The 14,800-nt window shown below is 37.3% G+C and overlaps 1 protein-coding gene across 1 annotated transcript in view; it reads left to right on the top strand.

Annotated features, from left to right (window-relative positions):
• The window catches only part of AFG1L (AFG1 like ATPase), a 1,902,723-nt gene that overhangs the window by 92,885 nt on the left and 1,795,038 nt on the right, over positions 1-14,800 (top strand). Inside the window, exon 3 of the mRNA XM_044065354.1 lies at positions 8,864-8,915. Coding sequence (XP_043921289.1) covers positions 8,864-8,915 — 52 coding nt within the window. The remainder of the gene's footprint in view (positions 1-8,863; positions 8,916-14,800) is intronic.

Here is a 14,800-nt window from a genome sequence, read left to right as displayed (position 1 = left end):
TCAATAAAGTGTTCGTATTTACAAGATTATATCGGTGTGGTCCTTTCAAAAGTGTATTTTGGACAGCTGTTCCCATTTGTAATGAGGTGAAGACCGAATTTCAACACATAATAGATTGTGTTGTTTAACTGGAATAAGTTTCTGTTTGGTGAGGTGAAAACCGACCTGTTAACTCAAAAAATTTACTGGGATTTAAACAGCCGGTGTGTTTCACTGACTATTTTACAGCAAACCGTTTGCAGAAGGCGTGAAACTTTAACAGCTGCTGTCTTAACAGACAGTTATTGTCCAACACAAACTTACTTTTGGCTATCAATTTGGATGGTAACCATCAATTATCTGAGGTGTTTATTCCAATTCGCTTTCCACTAACTGTAAGTAAAGAACTGAAACTGGTATAGTGACTGTTGCTCTGTCAAGGTGTCTTGTCATTTTTTAACTAACAAACTTTACTGTTATTTTTGAGACACTAAATATAGCAGCTATTTTTTACCTGAATCTTCTTACTCAGGCCTGTAGTAGATCATCTGTCTCCTCCCTGGGATTTGACAGTTATTCTTCAAAGGTTAACACAACAACCTTTTGAACTGTTGGCCAAAACTGATTTAAAATTTTTGTCTTGGGAAAACAGCATTTCTGGTAGTTATTACATCTGTGAGGAGAATTTCTGAATTCAAGGCTCTATCATCCAAGCCTCCTTGCATTGTTTTTCACAAAGGCAGAGTTACTTTACAAACCGATTCATCTGTCCTACCAAAAGTAGCCTCTGAATCAAATATTCAATCAATTCATCGACATGTCTTCTTCCTTAATTTTTCAAATAAGGGAGAGTACATGCTACATCTTTTAGATGTAAATCGACAACTGCATTTCTATTTACACAGGACTAAGGATTTCAAGGAAACAGACCAGTTTGCTTTTGTTCTCACCTAACAGACTGGGATCACGTTTCTAAAGTCACCCTGGCCAAATGGATTACTGATTGTATTACCTTTGTATATACTTAGCAAGTTGTCTCCCTATCAAAGCCTCCTAAAGCACATTCAACCAGATCCATGGCCACTTATTTTGCCTTCTGGTCTAGAACTTCTATTGATGATATTTGCGCAATAGCGACATGGTCTAATGCTCATACCTTTATTGCTCATTACAAACTAGATTTGACTTCTAGAATCAGTGCTGCTTTTGGTTTGACACTACTCAGGAATATCCTTCCATAAGGGCCACCCAAGATTCATGTTGCTGGGGACTCTGTCCCATAAGTTGACGAAGAATGAAAACGGCAACATCAGATAATAAAATTTTGTACTCATCATAACTATGTATTTGTGTTGTCCATTTTCATTCTTCCTCAACTCCCCACCCTCCTTCCCCCTTCCTATTACCTTCTGGAGTGATCTCATAGATTTTTTGGAACCTTTAGTTCCAGGTTTGAGCCCTGGCTAATACTTTTTTCTACCTAATGTATCATTCATATATATCTATATATAATGGGGGAAACTCGATCTGAGGTATTGTAGACTAGCTGAAGCTGTATGCATAGAGGGAGGCGCTTGGGAGTTGGATCTGTAAGTCTGAGATTTGCAGCCGAGTCAGATCCATAACCCAAACTTCGAGGAAGAATGAAAATGGGCAACACGGGTGCATAGTTATGGTGAGTACATAACCCATAATCAACAGCAAAGTTAGTTGTGTTTATTACAGAAATGCATTGTTTTATTGATTTGTATTTGCTGCAGATATTACTAGAGATAAGTTGTAATACTATTAAAAATGCAGAAAGACTTGCCTACTGGTTGGAAAAGAGATGAAGAAAGCAAGTGCATGGCAGACAACAGATGGTGCAAATGAAGTCAGTACTCTTCACTGAAGCAGGGCACTGTCTGGCGTTGTAGTATAGAGCTGCTCATGGAAACAGCATGTAGAATGTTAGGAAGTTTAAGAAAAGATTTGTATTGCTGAAGTTATTGTTTGCAAGTGTGATTGTAGTCACGCTGAGATGAGTGAAATGTCCCTTTTGCCTAGTGTGCTGTGACATCAGCGTTGATTCTAATACTACAGGATTACCAGTGGCACAGCATTTTGTATGAGGGTGTCTGTTGATCTGCCTAAAGCTGAAATATTTATTTTATATTTTTGCAATGTGATCTATGTTTTCAGGAAAGTTATATGTTGATATTTTATGTTGTATTTAAGTTTTAGGAACTGGTACTCTATTTGTTTAAGCTGTTTTCCTGACCTTCATCTAGACTCTGCAGCTACATATTTGTAAGAACTCTAGAGTTGTAAACTAAGAAACTCCAGTGAGTACTTTTTTGCATTTCCTATACATAAATGCAGAACAAAGGGGTACTTTTACAAACTCTGCTTAGCTGGTCAACATCTTGCTGTCTTTATATTCCCTTAGAGTTAAGTAATATAAATGTAGCCATGTGCAGTAGGTCTTTGGCATATTGTAGTACACTGCAATGAAGTGCATCAGCATAATGTGTGCTGGTGGCATTGCTGTTAAAAATGCTAGTGGAGCCTTGGTAGAATACAGTGAGCATATCTGAAGTTTGCATCTTGCTAAAGATTGAGTAAGTATGAAAAACGTAAGTTGCTACTAGTTTATATGAGAAGATGCATTGAGCTGTTACATATAATAGTAATATTTATACATTGGAAGAGTTGGATTAACTGTGAGCTGTCATGCAGCTATAACAAATTAATTTGTGTGTAGTATGTTATTGGAATAACCTGTAGGTGCATGCAGGTAACTGATTTTTGGTAGGACAACTTAGAATAGCATGGTGCTGTATGAGAGGGGAGCGTCATTAATGGTGATGTGAGAGGGAATATTAGGTTGAGTGGAGAAGAATGGTAGATGCGTGTAGTGAACTGGTCCCAAAGACATTGGGTGCAGGGAGAAAGTGGGAATTCTTACGCATGGTGAGCACAAAAAAAATTGTTGATGAGAGTAAGAAGATTTTATTCTAAGTTATGCAGTCCTAAACTTGGTGGGCTTCTTTGAACATGTCACTGGTGCATTACATGCCTAGCCCAAATTATTGTGGCTTCACACACCTTATATGCCATCCACAGGTCTAGATTTCTCTTGAACAGAGTCAGCGAGGTGCTCTGCCTCACATGGACCGGATTTTATTCCACAGCATAGGAGTCTCTGGATGATAAAATCCTCCCAGCACGCCCTATTTATATCCGTATATCCGTTTAAAAAAAGCTTTTGCTCTGGTTTTGGGTTTGATGGGATTTTTTTTTGGAGCATGTCCATTAATTTTCCGTTGGACATGGCCTTGTATATGTCAGGCACATGTACACCTCTGAGCGGGCGGTATGCGAATAGAGCTGGAGAGGAGCTTCTTCTGCAGCAGGCAGCAGCATTTTTTTTTTTTTTATCCTTTTTTTTTGGTTTGGTTTTTGGGGGGTCTCTCTCATTGCAGATGTCGAAGATAGAGACCAGACATGGGGCATGGTCTGATAAGTGAAGAGTACAGGGGAACAATGACCACCTATATGGTAGCTTGGGGTTACCTTGTTTTTTCGAAGATATATGACTTTTTTTTTTTGGCGTTTAACTTCAGGCCATGGCTCTGGCACCAGCTTATCTGTTCCTCCTGTCCCTTCTGAAGGAAGGATATCAGTGTCCACTATACTCCCCAGTGTTTGCAGTCATCTGCAGGGGCCAAGGACCGAGAGCTGTGGACACCACTTGTGACCGCCCGAGTCTGACATGACAAGCGCCAGCAACTCTAACCCGTGGGTGTGTTCCTTAAGCCAGTTTGCAACCCATCTTGTGACATATGGGTTTACATTTAAGCTGGTAAGTTTTTCTACAATACCCGAGTGGGGTATTGGGCAACTCTGCTCACATGGCCTACCTAGACCTGGAAAAAACTAGCTGCAAAAACTGATATAACAGAAACACTTGGTAGAGAAAACCACTTTATAAAGCAAAGCTTTCGGGTAGAACCCTTCTTCAATACTAAAACATAACATCAAAAATCTCACACTTTAAATACAGGTCATCAGTCACATGTTCAGCAGCCAAATGAAATCATGTGACATCACAAATACAAAATAAATCAAAAAGATAGAGTACAAAATATAAAACGTATTATAAAACGTATTATAAAACTTTAGAACATAAAAATTCATTCTATGCAACATACATAATTCATGAACAATTACATCACAGTTTGGTATTTTGTAATTTAACTAGTATCGGTTTAAGGCTAACCATGCTGTTCAAACCTGGGGGTGAATCAGCAGCAAGTCTCAATATCCATTCATATTCCTTAATCTCTAGTTGGTTATTACTATCACCACCCCTTAATGTAGGATATAAGATGTCAATCACCCTAAACTTAAATTTATGCTCATTGCCAAAAATAGATATATGTTTATATAAGGCATTCTTATCATAGCATCTCCTAATCTCCGATTTATGTTCAGTAATACGCTCCTTCAAAACTTTTTAAAGTGGTTTTCTCTACCAAGTGTTTCTGTTATATCAGTTTTTGCAGCTAGTTTTTTCCTTGTTTGATACAGTTGCTGCCTTTGGGAATTCCTGTAAGGGTCTATCTCGCAGCCTTGCTAGCTCTGATACGGCAACTTTAACGAAAATGAACTCTGTTGGGTCTCTTATTAATATTGAGACTAATCCGTTACTACAGTTTGTTGAAACAGTATGTCCTGCTACTGGGAATGTTATTCCACCTGCCTCTGAGAACATTGCTGAGTTTAATAAGGCTCTACAGTTGCTTGAAAGGAAAGTGAGTGCATTCAAGCGTTTACAATGGCAACGCTTCAGTTTCCTAGCTTATGTAGAGAGAGGCATTGTCCCACGAGGGCTCAGAATTCTTAAAATGCCCTCTTATGGCAACACGTACCCAGAACTGTTGAAAAAATGGCAGCAGCTTAATATTAAGCTGAGCTTGGACTACATGTGTTTGATGAATGATTTTTTTCTCACTATAGAGGAGGACTACAGGAAAGAAATCTTTGCCTTAGAAAATAATATAGTAGAAATGCCTGTTTTTTCTACTATGGTTGATAGTTACCAACACATGCTTGATAGAATGCAGGCATTTGATTGTCGTATGGAAGCAACCAAAAAACGGAAGCTAACGCGTGACATTAATGATTTTCGGAGAGGTAATATCTTCTCTTGGCCGAAAACAGACCATACCTCTTATGTTAACCATAAAAAAGTTTCCCAAAGAGAGGCTTTGGATACTTTAGACAATTTTCATGAGGTAGTACCAGCTTTGAAAGCTCCTTTAAAGTTGGTTATGGAAGTGGCGCCCCCGCTGCCACTACAGAATGAATCCGTCCAAGTGACATCACCTCCTCTCGCAGCATGCGCTAGCGCGCACTCTGAAGTGAAACATAAACAAGATGGCAATGACAACGTCGTAGCTGCTACTGGGAAGAAATCTCAACAGCTTACTATTAATATTGCGCATAAGCGCTTTCATTTAGAACACCCTGAGTCCGTTATGGAGAGGTCTCCGAAACAGAGAGGACTGCCAATGGGGCAGGCGATAAATCCAAGTAAACGAACGAGTGAGAGCCCTTTAGGGCTGAGCAAAGTAAGCCGCAAATAACAAACGGTACATTGAATCTCTCTAAGTTTATCTTACAGGAAGCCCATTATTCTTTCCTGTGTAAAGGGCTTAACTATATACCTACTAGTAGTGATAGTTTGGTGTCTGCACTCACAGACTTGAAATTATTTTCTAGAAATGTTAACCTGAGACTCCTGTTTGGTGACTCTGCTACTGCTGTAGGGCAATGTAAACGACGTAGTACTTTTGTACCAGTTAGTGTACCTATCGTGAAGGCATTCCATGACATTTGTGAATCTCAAATTCGAATTTTATATTCTAATACTGTGAAGAAAAGGACTTATAATTTGACTTTCCATGAATATAAAGCGCTAAAGAGTCTGCAAATATGTGATGATATTATTATTAAGCAAGCAGACAAGGGTGGTGTGGTCGTTTTAATGGACCGAGATGATTATATGTCAGCAGTGTCTGTATTACTTGAAGATAGCACAGCATTTAAGACTATTACAATGTTAGAAGTCAAAAAGTGTATTACCTATGTGAATATGGTTATTTATGAGTTACAGCTGAATGGTGATATTAGTTTAGATCTGTTTCATTATTTTACTGTTCCATGCCCTGTTATCCCACATTTATACGGTATCCCTAAAATTCATAAATCCATGGTGAATCCACCGATGAGACCTATTGTGTCAGGTGGTGGTTGGATAACCGAACCAATTTCGTTATATTTACAAAGACAGTTACAACCTTATTTACTTCATTGTGATACTATTTTACAGGATACATCAGATCTACTGTGTAAGCTGCGGTTGTGGCATAATAGTATCAATGGTGCACTAGATAAATGTAAATATCACTTAGTAACACTAGATATCACCTCCCTTTTTACTGTCATTCCTAATGACATTGGGCTTGAACTGTTGAGAGAATTTTTAGTCTCACAACCTAGTCCAAATATTAGACACATAGAAAATATCTGCTGTCTTATGGATGTAATATTGAAAAACAATATATGTTTGTTTAGTGACTCTCTGTTCCTTCAGCTTACTGGGGTAGCTATGGGTACCTCGGTAGCTAACACATATGCCAACTTGGTTCTTTATCAATGGGAGAAGAATTATATATACAATGATAGTAATCATTTTGTTGATAAAATTTGTTTTTACCAACGCTTTGTGGATGATTGCTTTATGATATGGGGTGGTACGTTGGAAGAGTTAAATGAATTTCTCATTTATTTGAATTCAACTACAAGTTTTTTAAAATTTAAAATGGAAACATCTGACAACATTATAGTTTTTTTAGATGTTAGGTTACAGATGCATGAAGGTGTTCTACATACTAGTTTACATAGAAAGGATGTTTATTCTGGTAGATACACCCATTTTGGTAGCATGCATGCACCGCATACATTTAAAGGCATTGTTAAGTCTCAGTTTAGTAGAGCAAGCAGATTAAACACTGATGACACTGTTTTTTCCTGGCAATTGGATGATATGATAAAAGATTTTATATCTAGTGGATATGATGAGTATCTTCTGTCTGGTTTGAAACACAATGTGGTGATAGACAGAGAGACATCCTTGAAACCAACCTTTTTAGAAGGTTTGGTCGATATGAGTAATGATAATGCAAGGAATAAATCTGAGACAGTCATTAGATATGTTACTTCGTTTAATGTAAAGTCAGGTTCCATCAAACAAATTATATTTACCAATTGGGCCATTCTTATGGCCTCTGATGAGTTGAAGGCTATCCTGGGTGATAAACCACGCTTCGCGTATAGAAATATGAAGACTCTAAAGAGCATGTTATGTTACAAGGACTTTAGTAGATCCATGTATGTACCCTTTTCAGTGAACTGTAGCACTTTTAGGTGTTTTAATTGCATGTGTTGTGTTGATATCCTTAGTAATGATAGTGACACTTTTGTACATCCCATTCATGGTAATGTTTTTAAGTTTAAAGTATCAGCTACTTGCACTACACCTTCTGTGGTCTATCTGGCTACATGTGTCTCCTGTCCTTCATTTTATGTGGGTAAGACTACCCGTAAATTGAAGGAGCGTATTACTGAACATAAATCGGAGATTAGGAGATGCTATGATAAGAATGCCTTATATAAACATATATCTATTTTTGGCAATGAGCATAAATTTAAGTTTAGGGTGATTGACATCTTATATCCTACATTAAGGGGTGGTGATAGTAATAACCAACTAGAGATTAAGGAATATGAATGGATATTGAGACTTGCTGCTGATTCACCCCCAGGTTTGAACAGCATGGTTAGCCTTAAACCGATACTAGTTAAATTACAAAATACCAAACTGTGATGTAATTGTTCATGAATTATGTATGTTGCATAGAATGAATTTTTATGTTCTAAAGTTTTATAATACGTTTTATAATACGTTTTATATTTTGTACTCTATCTTTTTGATTTATTTTGTATTTGTGATGTCACATGATTTCATTTGGCTGCTGAACATGTGACTGATGACCTGTATTTAAAGTGTGAGATTTTTGATGTTATGTTTTAGTATTGAAGAAGGGTTCTACCTAGACCTGGCCAAGGCCTTTGATATCATCTCATGTTCTTTTATTATTGACAAGCTAATCAAGCTAAATGTAAACCCTTATGCTACCTGCTTTATAGCAATCTGGATAAAACTGGCAGAACCCAATCTATTAACGTGAGAGGCATTCTGTATTCAGAAAGAGTAGTTACCAATGGCCAATCAGGCCGTCACTGAAAGGTGTCAAAAGTAGGTATAAATTAGTTACGTCAATGTGCACCTATGATTTGTGGTATTGCCTCTAGGCTGCTAGTGGTCCTATGGAGAAGCAGCCTGGTATTGATATATTAAGCTATTTAAATGGGCTGTTGACTGCTGATAATTAGAGGGCATATGCATGCAGAAATTAAACTGTTTAGTTATAGTTAACTGCAGTTGCTTTTCTTATCTAGTATAGCATTTCACTTCCAGCGGATCAATTATTTGAAGAGTACAGAGATAATAAGTGGATGCAGGTCTTTGGTTTTATTTTTTACTGGTCTGGCAGTTGAAATTTCCTGTTAAGGTATAATGTGTAGTTCAAAGCTGTATAAAGTAAATTCTCTCCTGTGGTGATAAAGGTGAAAACGATTTGAGGATCTGAATTTCTGAGTTACCATTTGTGATGGAATTGAATTAACGTGGCACTACATGTTTTATGTTATACTATTATTTATATTTTAGACATGTTTTGTAAGTTTTATGTTTTTTCCATTCTCTGTTTTGCAGCTTTTCACAAAAGTCAAACCACCAAAAGGCCTTTATGTTTTTGGTGATGTTGGTAAGTCAGTATAAAAGCTTTATATATTGAGACTACAAAATACTCATTTTGTTTATTATTGGAAGCGTGAAACAGATCATTTGTTTCAATACTTTTGTGTTGGTGTGATTAATTTGCTTTAGTGATTTTGCATGCTTTTCAGGATATAAAATCATAAGTGAGGTAAGTTGGTCTGGCCCTGCCAGTTTAAATGAGACCTATCCCTCAACTTCTTCCATGATAGGGTTTTTCTTTTGTAAATCCCATCACTGCACATGCCTACAAAGTGCTGTTTTGAGACTCATATGATAGTTGCTCTTTGTACAGTAGGTTAAAAAGAGTGCTTTGGTTGACAGTTTTAGCAGTATGTACTGTACTTTTAATAGCTCATATTTGATATTGCTGGCAACATATTCCCCTTTTCATGATAAGGATGCTCTGGTTTTGTTAGTGCACTCATTTTGTGCTAGTAATCTGTGGGATTCCAGAATACTAATATTAAGAAATTGACTTTATCTGATTTTGTAGCCTTAGGCAGATTGTCATCTTTTTTGCAGACTAAGTAGAAAGGCAGTTTTGTGTGATTTTCATTTTAGAAGTGACAGTACATAACTTTGCTATTAAATGGGGTACAAGATTACCTTTTTCAAGAACAAAGTGAATCAGTGCTGTTTTAATAATGTCATCAGTTGTGTAAACGGCAGACACACGTTTCATTTTGTAAATCATCTTTCACAGAGCACATTACATATGAATAATGTAAACAGGCAATGACATCATATAAATCGGGCAGTAAAATGGTTAGATCAGATTAGGTAATTCATCTATTTCATAAGAAAATATTGTGAGTTAAGATAAACTAAAGCTTATGTTAAACAAAATATGTTTTATGAGCTATGTTGTGAGCCTCTGTGAGTTATTTTGAAGCAGAGTTGAAAGGAGTGTTGCTTCAAGCATTCTTATTTTAATACTAGTGGAGAAGCAGCCAAATTCAGAATTTTTGCAGACATTTTAGTGAAAGAAAACGTCAAAGAAAGGCTTTTGTATGACTGACAGAAAGAAAGAAAAATACATAACCACATTCCGTGATGTTTCCCTTGAATTTCATCTATTTTAAGTGGTTTGTAAGAAATTCGTTTAGTAAAAACTGAGTTGAGATTCCACCAGTTTAGTATGTTCAAACTCTTTAAAAAAACACATTGATTTCTGGGTAATTCTTAAAAATCTTTATGCTGTTTAGGGATTGTCTGATCAAGTAGTACAGCTTCTGATTACCACAACAAAGCAGGGTGATTGTATTAAAATTGATTAATTCTGTAAAGAAAAAGTTCAGGAGTGGAGATTGGTCTAACTGATGTGAATGACAGATCATGAAAGAAAGAAAGATAGAAAGACGGCTGCATTTTCTTCCAAATCACGTGCAACATCTGCTGTAAAAATATGCCACCAAAAACAGAAGCAGAAGGACTAGCATTAGCATTTATGGTCTCAGACAAAACTAAAGAGTTAGACAAGGTACATTTTCTGTCTAAATGGTTTCCTGAATGGTTAAGCTTGCAGAATGGTATATCCCAGTGGTTCGCAAACTTTTTCGATTCTTGGCCCCCTTGTTGAATCCAGGTTTTTCCAAGGCCCCCCCCCCCCCCAGTCAACTTCTAACAAGTATACTTTGTGAAATAATAATTTTTATTTTTTAATTAAAAGGGTTAGGTAAAAATAAATAACACACGTATTTAAGATCACAAAAAATTTAATTGAACAAATTAATAACACAGGTATTTAAGATCACAAAAACATGTAATTGAACAAATTCAACTAATTATAATTAGTGGGATGGATGAGCCTGTTGATCACTGCACATTTTTTTCAAATCTTGGAATCAAACTGGACACAGCCACTCTCATTTCCTTCTCCACATTGATTTTCGCTCGATACTTTTTTAAATGTCAATGTTTTCCAAGGTAATAAACTAAATAAATAACCAAATAAATAAGCAGAGAGTGACCTTTGTAAAGGGCTTGTAGCATCAGTCTCTTAACTAGGCCAAAGCCACACAACAGTGCCAGTATTGGAAACAGTGTTACATATGACTGCCATTGCTAGTTGGCAACAAAGTCTTCCTCGTGTTGTTGATGCCCCCCTCCCCCAATGCAAAACAAAGACAACCGAAAACTTAACTACCGCAGCAACTCACAATGACTATCCCAAATAAAACAACCACATTTATCAACAATGACCACATGGACTCAGCACAACTTCAAGGGTATATAAAACGGCAAGTAGGATTCTGACACCCAGAAGTTTTAACACACCAAAACTGCAGGAATGCCTTGCATATTTATCTTTCAGTCAACACTCCACATACAACAAAAATACAGTCCACACTCTTCATCTACATACCGGACTAGTCTGAAAAAAAAAAAGGAAACAGAACAGTAACAGAAGAAATAAAGCAGGTATCATCAGGGTGTTTAACATCAGTTCACCCCAGTACAGCTCCACTACCTAGCATAGCCCTCATAATCCCAATAAAGCCACGTGGGCTTTGATCCCGGTCATTCACTACGTACCTGTGGTACTGACATTGCAGGAATTGGAACTCTTCCTTAATGCAATCCAATGATTCTGGGATGGTGAACTTAAATGGCTGACCTGCAGCCTGGTGCAGTGTCTGTAGGACACAAGTAACAAAACAGTAACGTGAAATGGTGGCAGATGTTCCACTATCACCAGGATTATACAGTGCATCATGTTCCCAGCCAAATCCCCAGGCAGATTGAAGTAAAACAAGCCTAACATCCAAATCAATCGTCATTATTTTGTAAGATGAGCTCTGTAAGTGTATTGTTAAGCGCAAAAACCTCAGTACCCTCCCCATTAAAGAATTGTGGCTCTTAATGGTAGAAGCATTGGATAAGCATCACACAAAGTATACCGAGAAGCTCAGACCCCATCACCACCACAGCTAAATGCAAATATTAACAAAAAGTACACGTTTCATACAGTTGCTTTTGCAGCACACCACTTCAGCTGCAAAAACCCTGCAGCTTGTGAGACGGTAAGCCACAGAAAGGAGTCCACCATTTTTCCATTTTTGTGTCACTTACAGGATGTCTGCTTTGAGGAAACATCGCCCTTTCCGCCACCTTCCTATTCCTTTGTACCTCAGTTGTCGCTGCTGTCGTTATCCTTCCTTACTAGAATCTCACCCACCTGGATGGTGAGCTCCAACAATAACAAAAGTAGGAGCAACTTCTACTTCAATGCAACAATCCCATCACTGTGCCATCCTCCGCGACCAGAACAACGAATGTGCAAGTACACACTTCTACACAACTCCAAGATCCGATCCCGAAAGGAGCCTTCAAGACTGTTTGTTATTGTCAAGACAAAAGTAAACACAGAGACGATCCTGAATGGAGAGGAGTAATGATTTGTGACTCTTTAGTTTACACTTGATCTTAAGAATGCACCACAACTAAAAACTAAGCACTCCAACACAGAACTGCCATCAAGGGAACAGCTAACATACAGCCGGAATGGTAAGATGGGAGACAATGAAACCAATTCAGTGGTCCCACTTAAAATGGGAATAAGACTTTAGTATAAAAAGAGGACGCACACTGGCCTGGAGAGTAACTCACATGCACCTGCAACCACACAAGTCCAGAATTCCACTGGTAGTTTTTGTAGGCCTATGAATTGTGAGTTGGTCGTACAAAACACGTGTAAAATTTTCTAAAAACAGGAATAAGTTAGCATTTCAGGAAAAAAACATATGACAGTGTTGTCCTTCTTGCATACTCTTCAGTCACGCTGGTTACATTAACACGCGGTGTCACGCTCCCAGAACTAACCAGATACACGGTCAGCCCTCAAAGAATGCAGTAAGGGTAGGAGATTTATAAGGGCAGCAGTCAGTGTCATATTGTAGTAAAGTATACAGTAGAGCTTAAGATTTCCAGAATGTACTGTGGTTTATATTTAAATACATTCTGAATCTGCTTGCAGATGCTTTCAAGATAATGGCTATAACCTTTAGTGCGGCCGCAAAATAAACCGCAAACTAATAAGCTTAGTAACTAAGCTTATTAGTTTGTGGTTTATTTTGCGGCTTAGCTTATTAGTTCGCGGCGCTCCTGTCAGGAAGCCGGGGCTCTCCAGGGTGCCACGGCACACACTTTGGGAACCCCTGGTATATCCTTTAAATTCTGGATGACAGCTTTGTCTCTTTTCCCTACTTCAGTACAGCTTTCCATAAAAATAGGGACAGTCATTGCTGACTTTGTCATAGCAGGGTAAACAGCATTTTTTGTGTACTGCTCGGGCAAAGAATTTTATTTAATCATTCATGTTTGATATGCAGAAGGAAATGTGCCACAGTGAAAATAATAAACTTGAAGAAAGCAAAGCTTCACAATGTTATCCTGTTTAGTGTGTTATCCTGTGATCAAAAAGCTACATGACTGCATGTCCTAGAATGTTTACAACATTTGAAGAAGCTTTTTTGCCAGAAAATTTAAAATTTTTTTGAAAATGAACATTTTTATGTAGTAGTAAAGAGAAAATATGAAGAAGTAAAACATCTACCTCTCCACTGAGCAAATGACTCTAGTTATGGAAATTGTTTCCTTCTAATTAATTCACGCAGAAGCACCTACCAGACAGAGCAGTGGATGTTGTCTTACTGTAATCTGAACTTTTTATATGTCTCTTAAGCTTTATCTTCACAAAGAACAATAAACAGAACAAACAGTACAAATTGTAGTCATAAAGTTTACATACATAGTGATAAGAATGTTAAAGTGTATTGTATTTTTGTATCAAGAAACATTTTTATTAAATTATCAGTTATGACATAGGCATTCATATATTTATATAAATGAAAACAAACCATATTGACTTAATCGTAGTTGCAAGTATTTTACATCACGAACCATTGACATAAATTTAGTTGCAAACATTATACATCACTTGTAATCTACCCAGTCACTGTCAGTTAAACATTACATAGCTCATTCATATCTTGCCTTCTTTTAAATCACATTCATCCCCTGTATGTATTCTTCCCCATTCTCATTTTTTCCTATGTAATTTGCTCCTACCTTTTTCTATGGATTCAAATTCCTGTTGTTTTATCTCTGCTACTATATTCACTACTTCTAGTGCAGTTGGTTTAGACTTTGATTTCCATTTTCTAGTAACTGCTTTTTTGGCAGCCACCATAGTTAGACTCAGCAGTGCCGTACTATGGCTGGGCAATTCTGATTCTGTATCACAGCTCAGAAAAAACATTTCCCTAGTTATACCAAATTGCTCACCTAGTATCCCTGATAGAGTTGCATGCAGGGAATCTTTTAAAGTCTGCCAATTCATTACACTCCCAGAAAATATGTGCTCAATTACCTGTTTCTTCCCAGTCTATTACATTTCCCTCTCTAGTTATCTACTCCCAGTACCTGGTTCCTTTTTCCGGTTTTCTCAAATAAATTTTAGAACCCTCTTGCCTATTGTCTGTATCCCTAATTGCAATCATCCCTATTGGCAGAATCTCCTTTCTCCATTCTTGTGTTGGCTTAGTTCTTATAATAATTTCTGCTATTTATAGTATTCTGTAGGATTATTGTTCTTCTTAAAGGTCTACATTCAAAATTCCAGTCTGCCCTTCTTTTTTTGAGCTTTCCCCTGTTTTATCATCATCTCTTTTCATTTTGAATTATAGGTTTCTGCTTGTGCTATGTATAAGAGCCTTAACTGTGTAGCTCTGAAATACCCCTTCAGATTGGGTAATCCGAATCCGTCTTGTTCTATTGAAAGAATCAACTTCTCCCACTTGACCCTTGCCATCTTCCTTTCCCAGATAAAATCCTTCAGTTCTTTATTAATTACTGCCCACATCATCTCCT

This window comes from Protopterus annectens, chromosome 1.part0 (assembly GCF_019279795.1).
Source record: "Protopterus annectens isolate FY-2018-M chromosome 1.part0, PAN1.0, whole genome shotgun sequence".
Lineage (NCBI taxonomy): Eukaryota > Metazoa > Chordata > Ceratodontiformes > Protopteridae > Protopterus > Protopterus annectens.
This window is presented reverse-complemented; position numbering and strand designations above follow the sequence as displayed.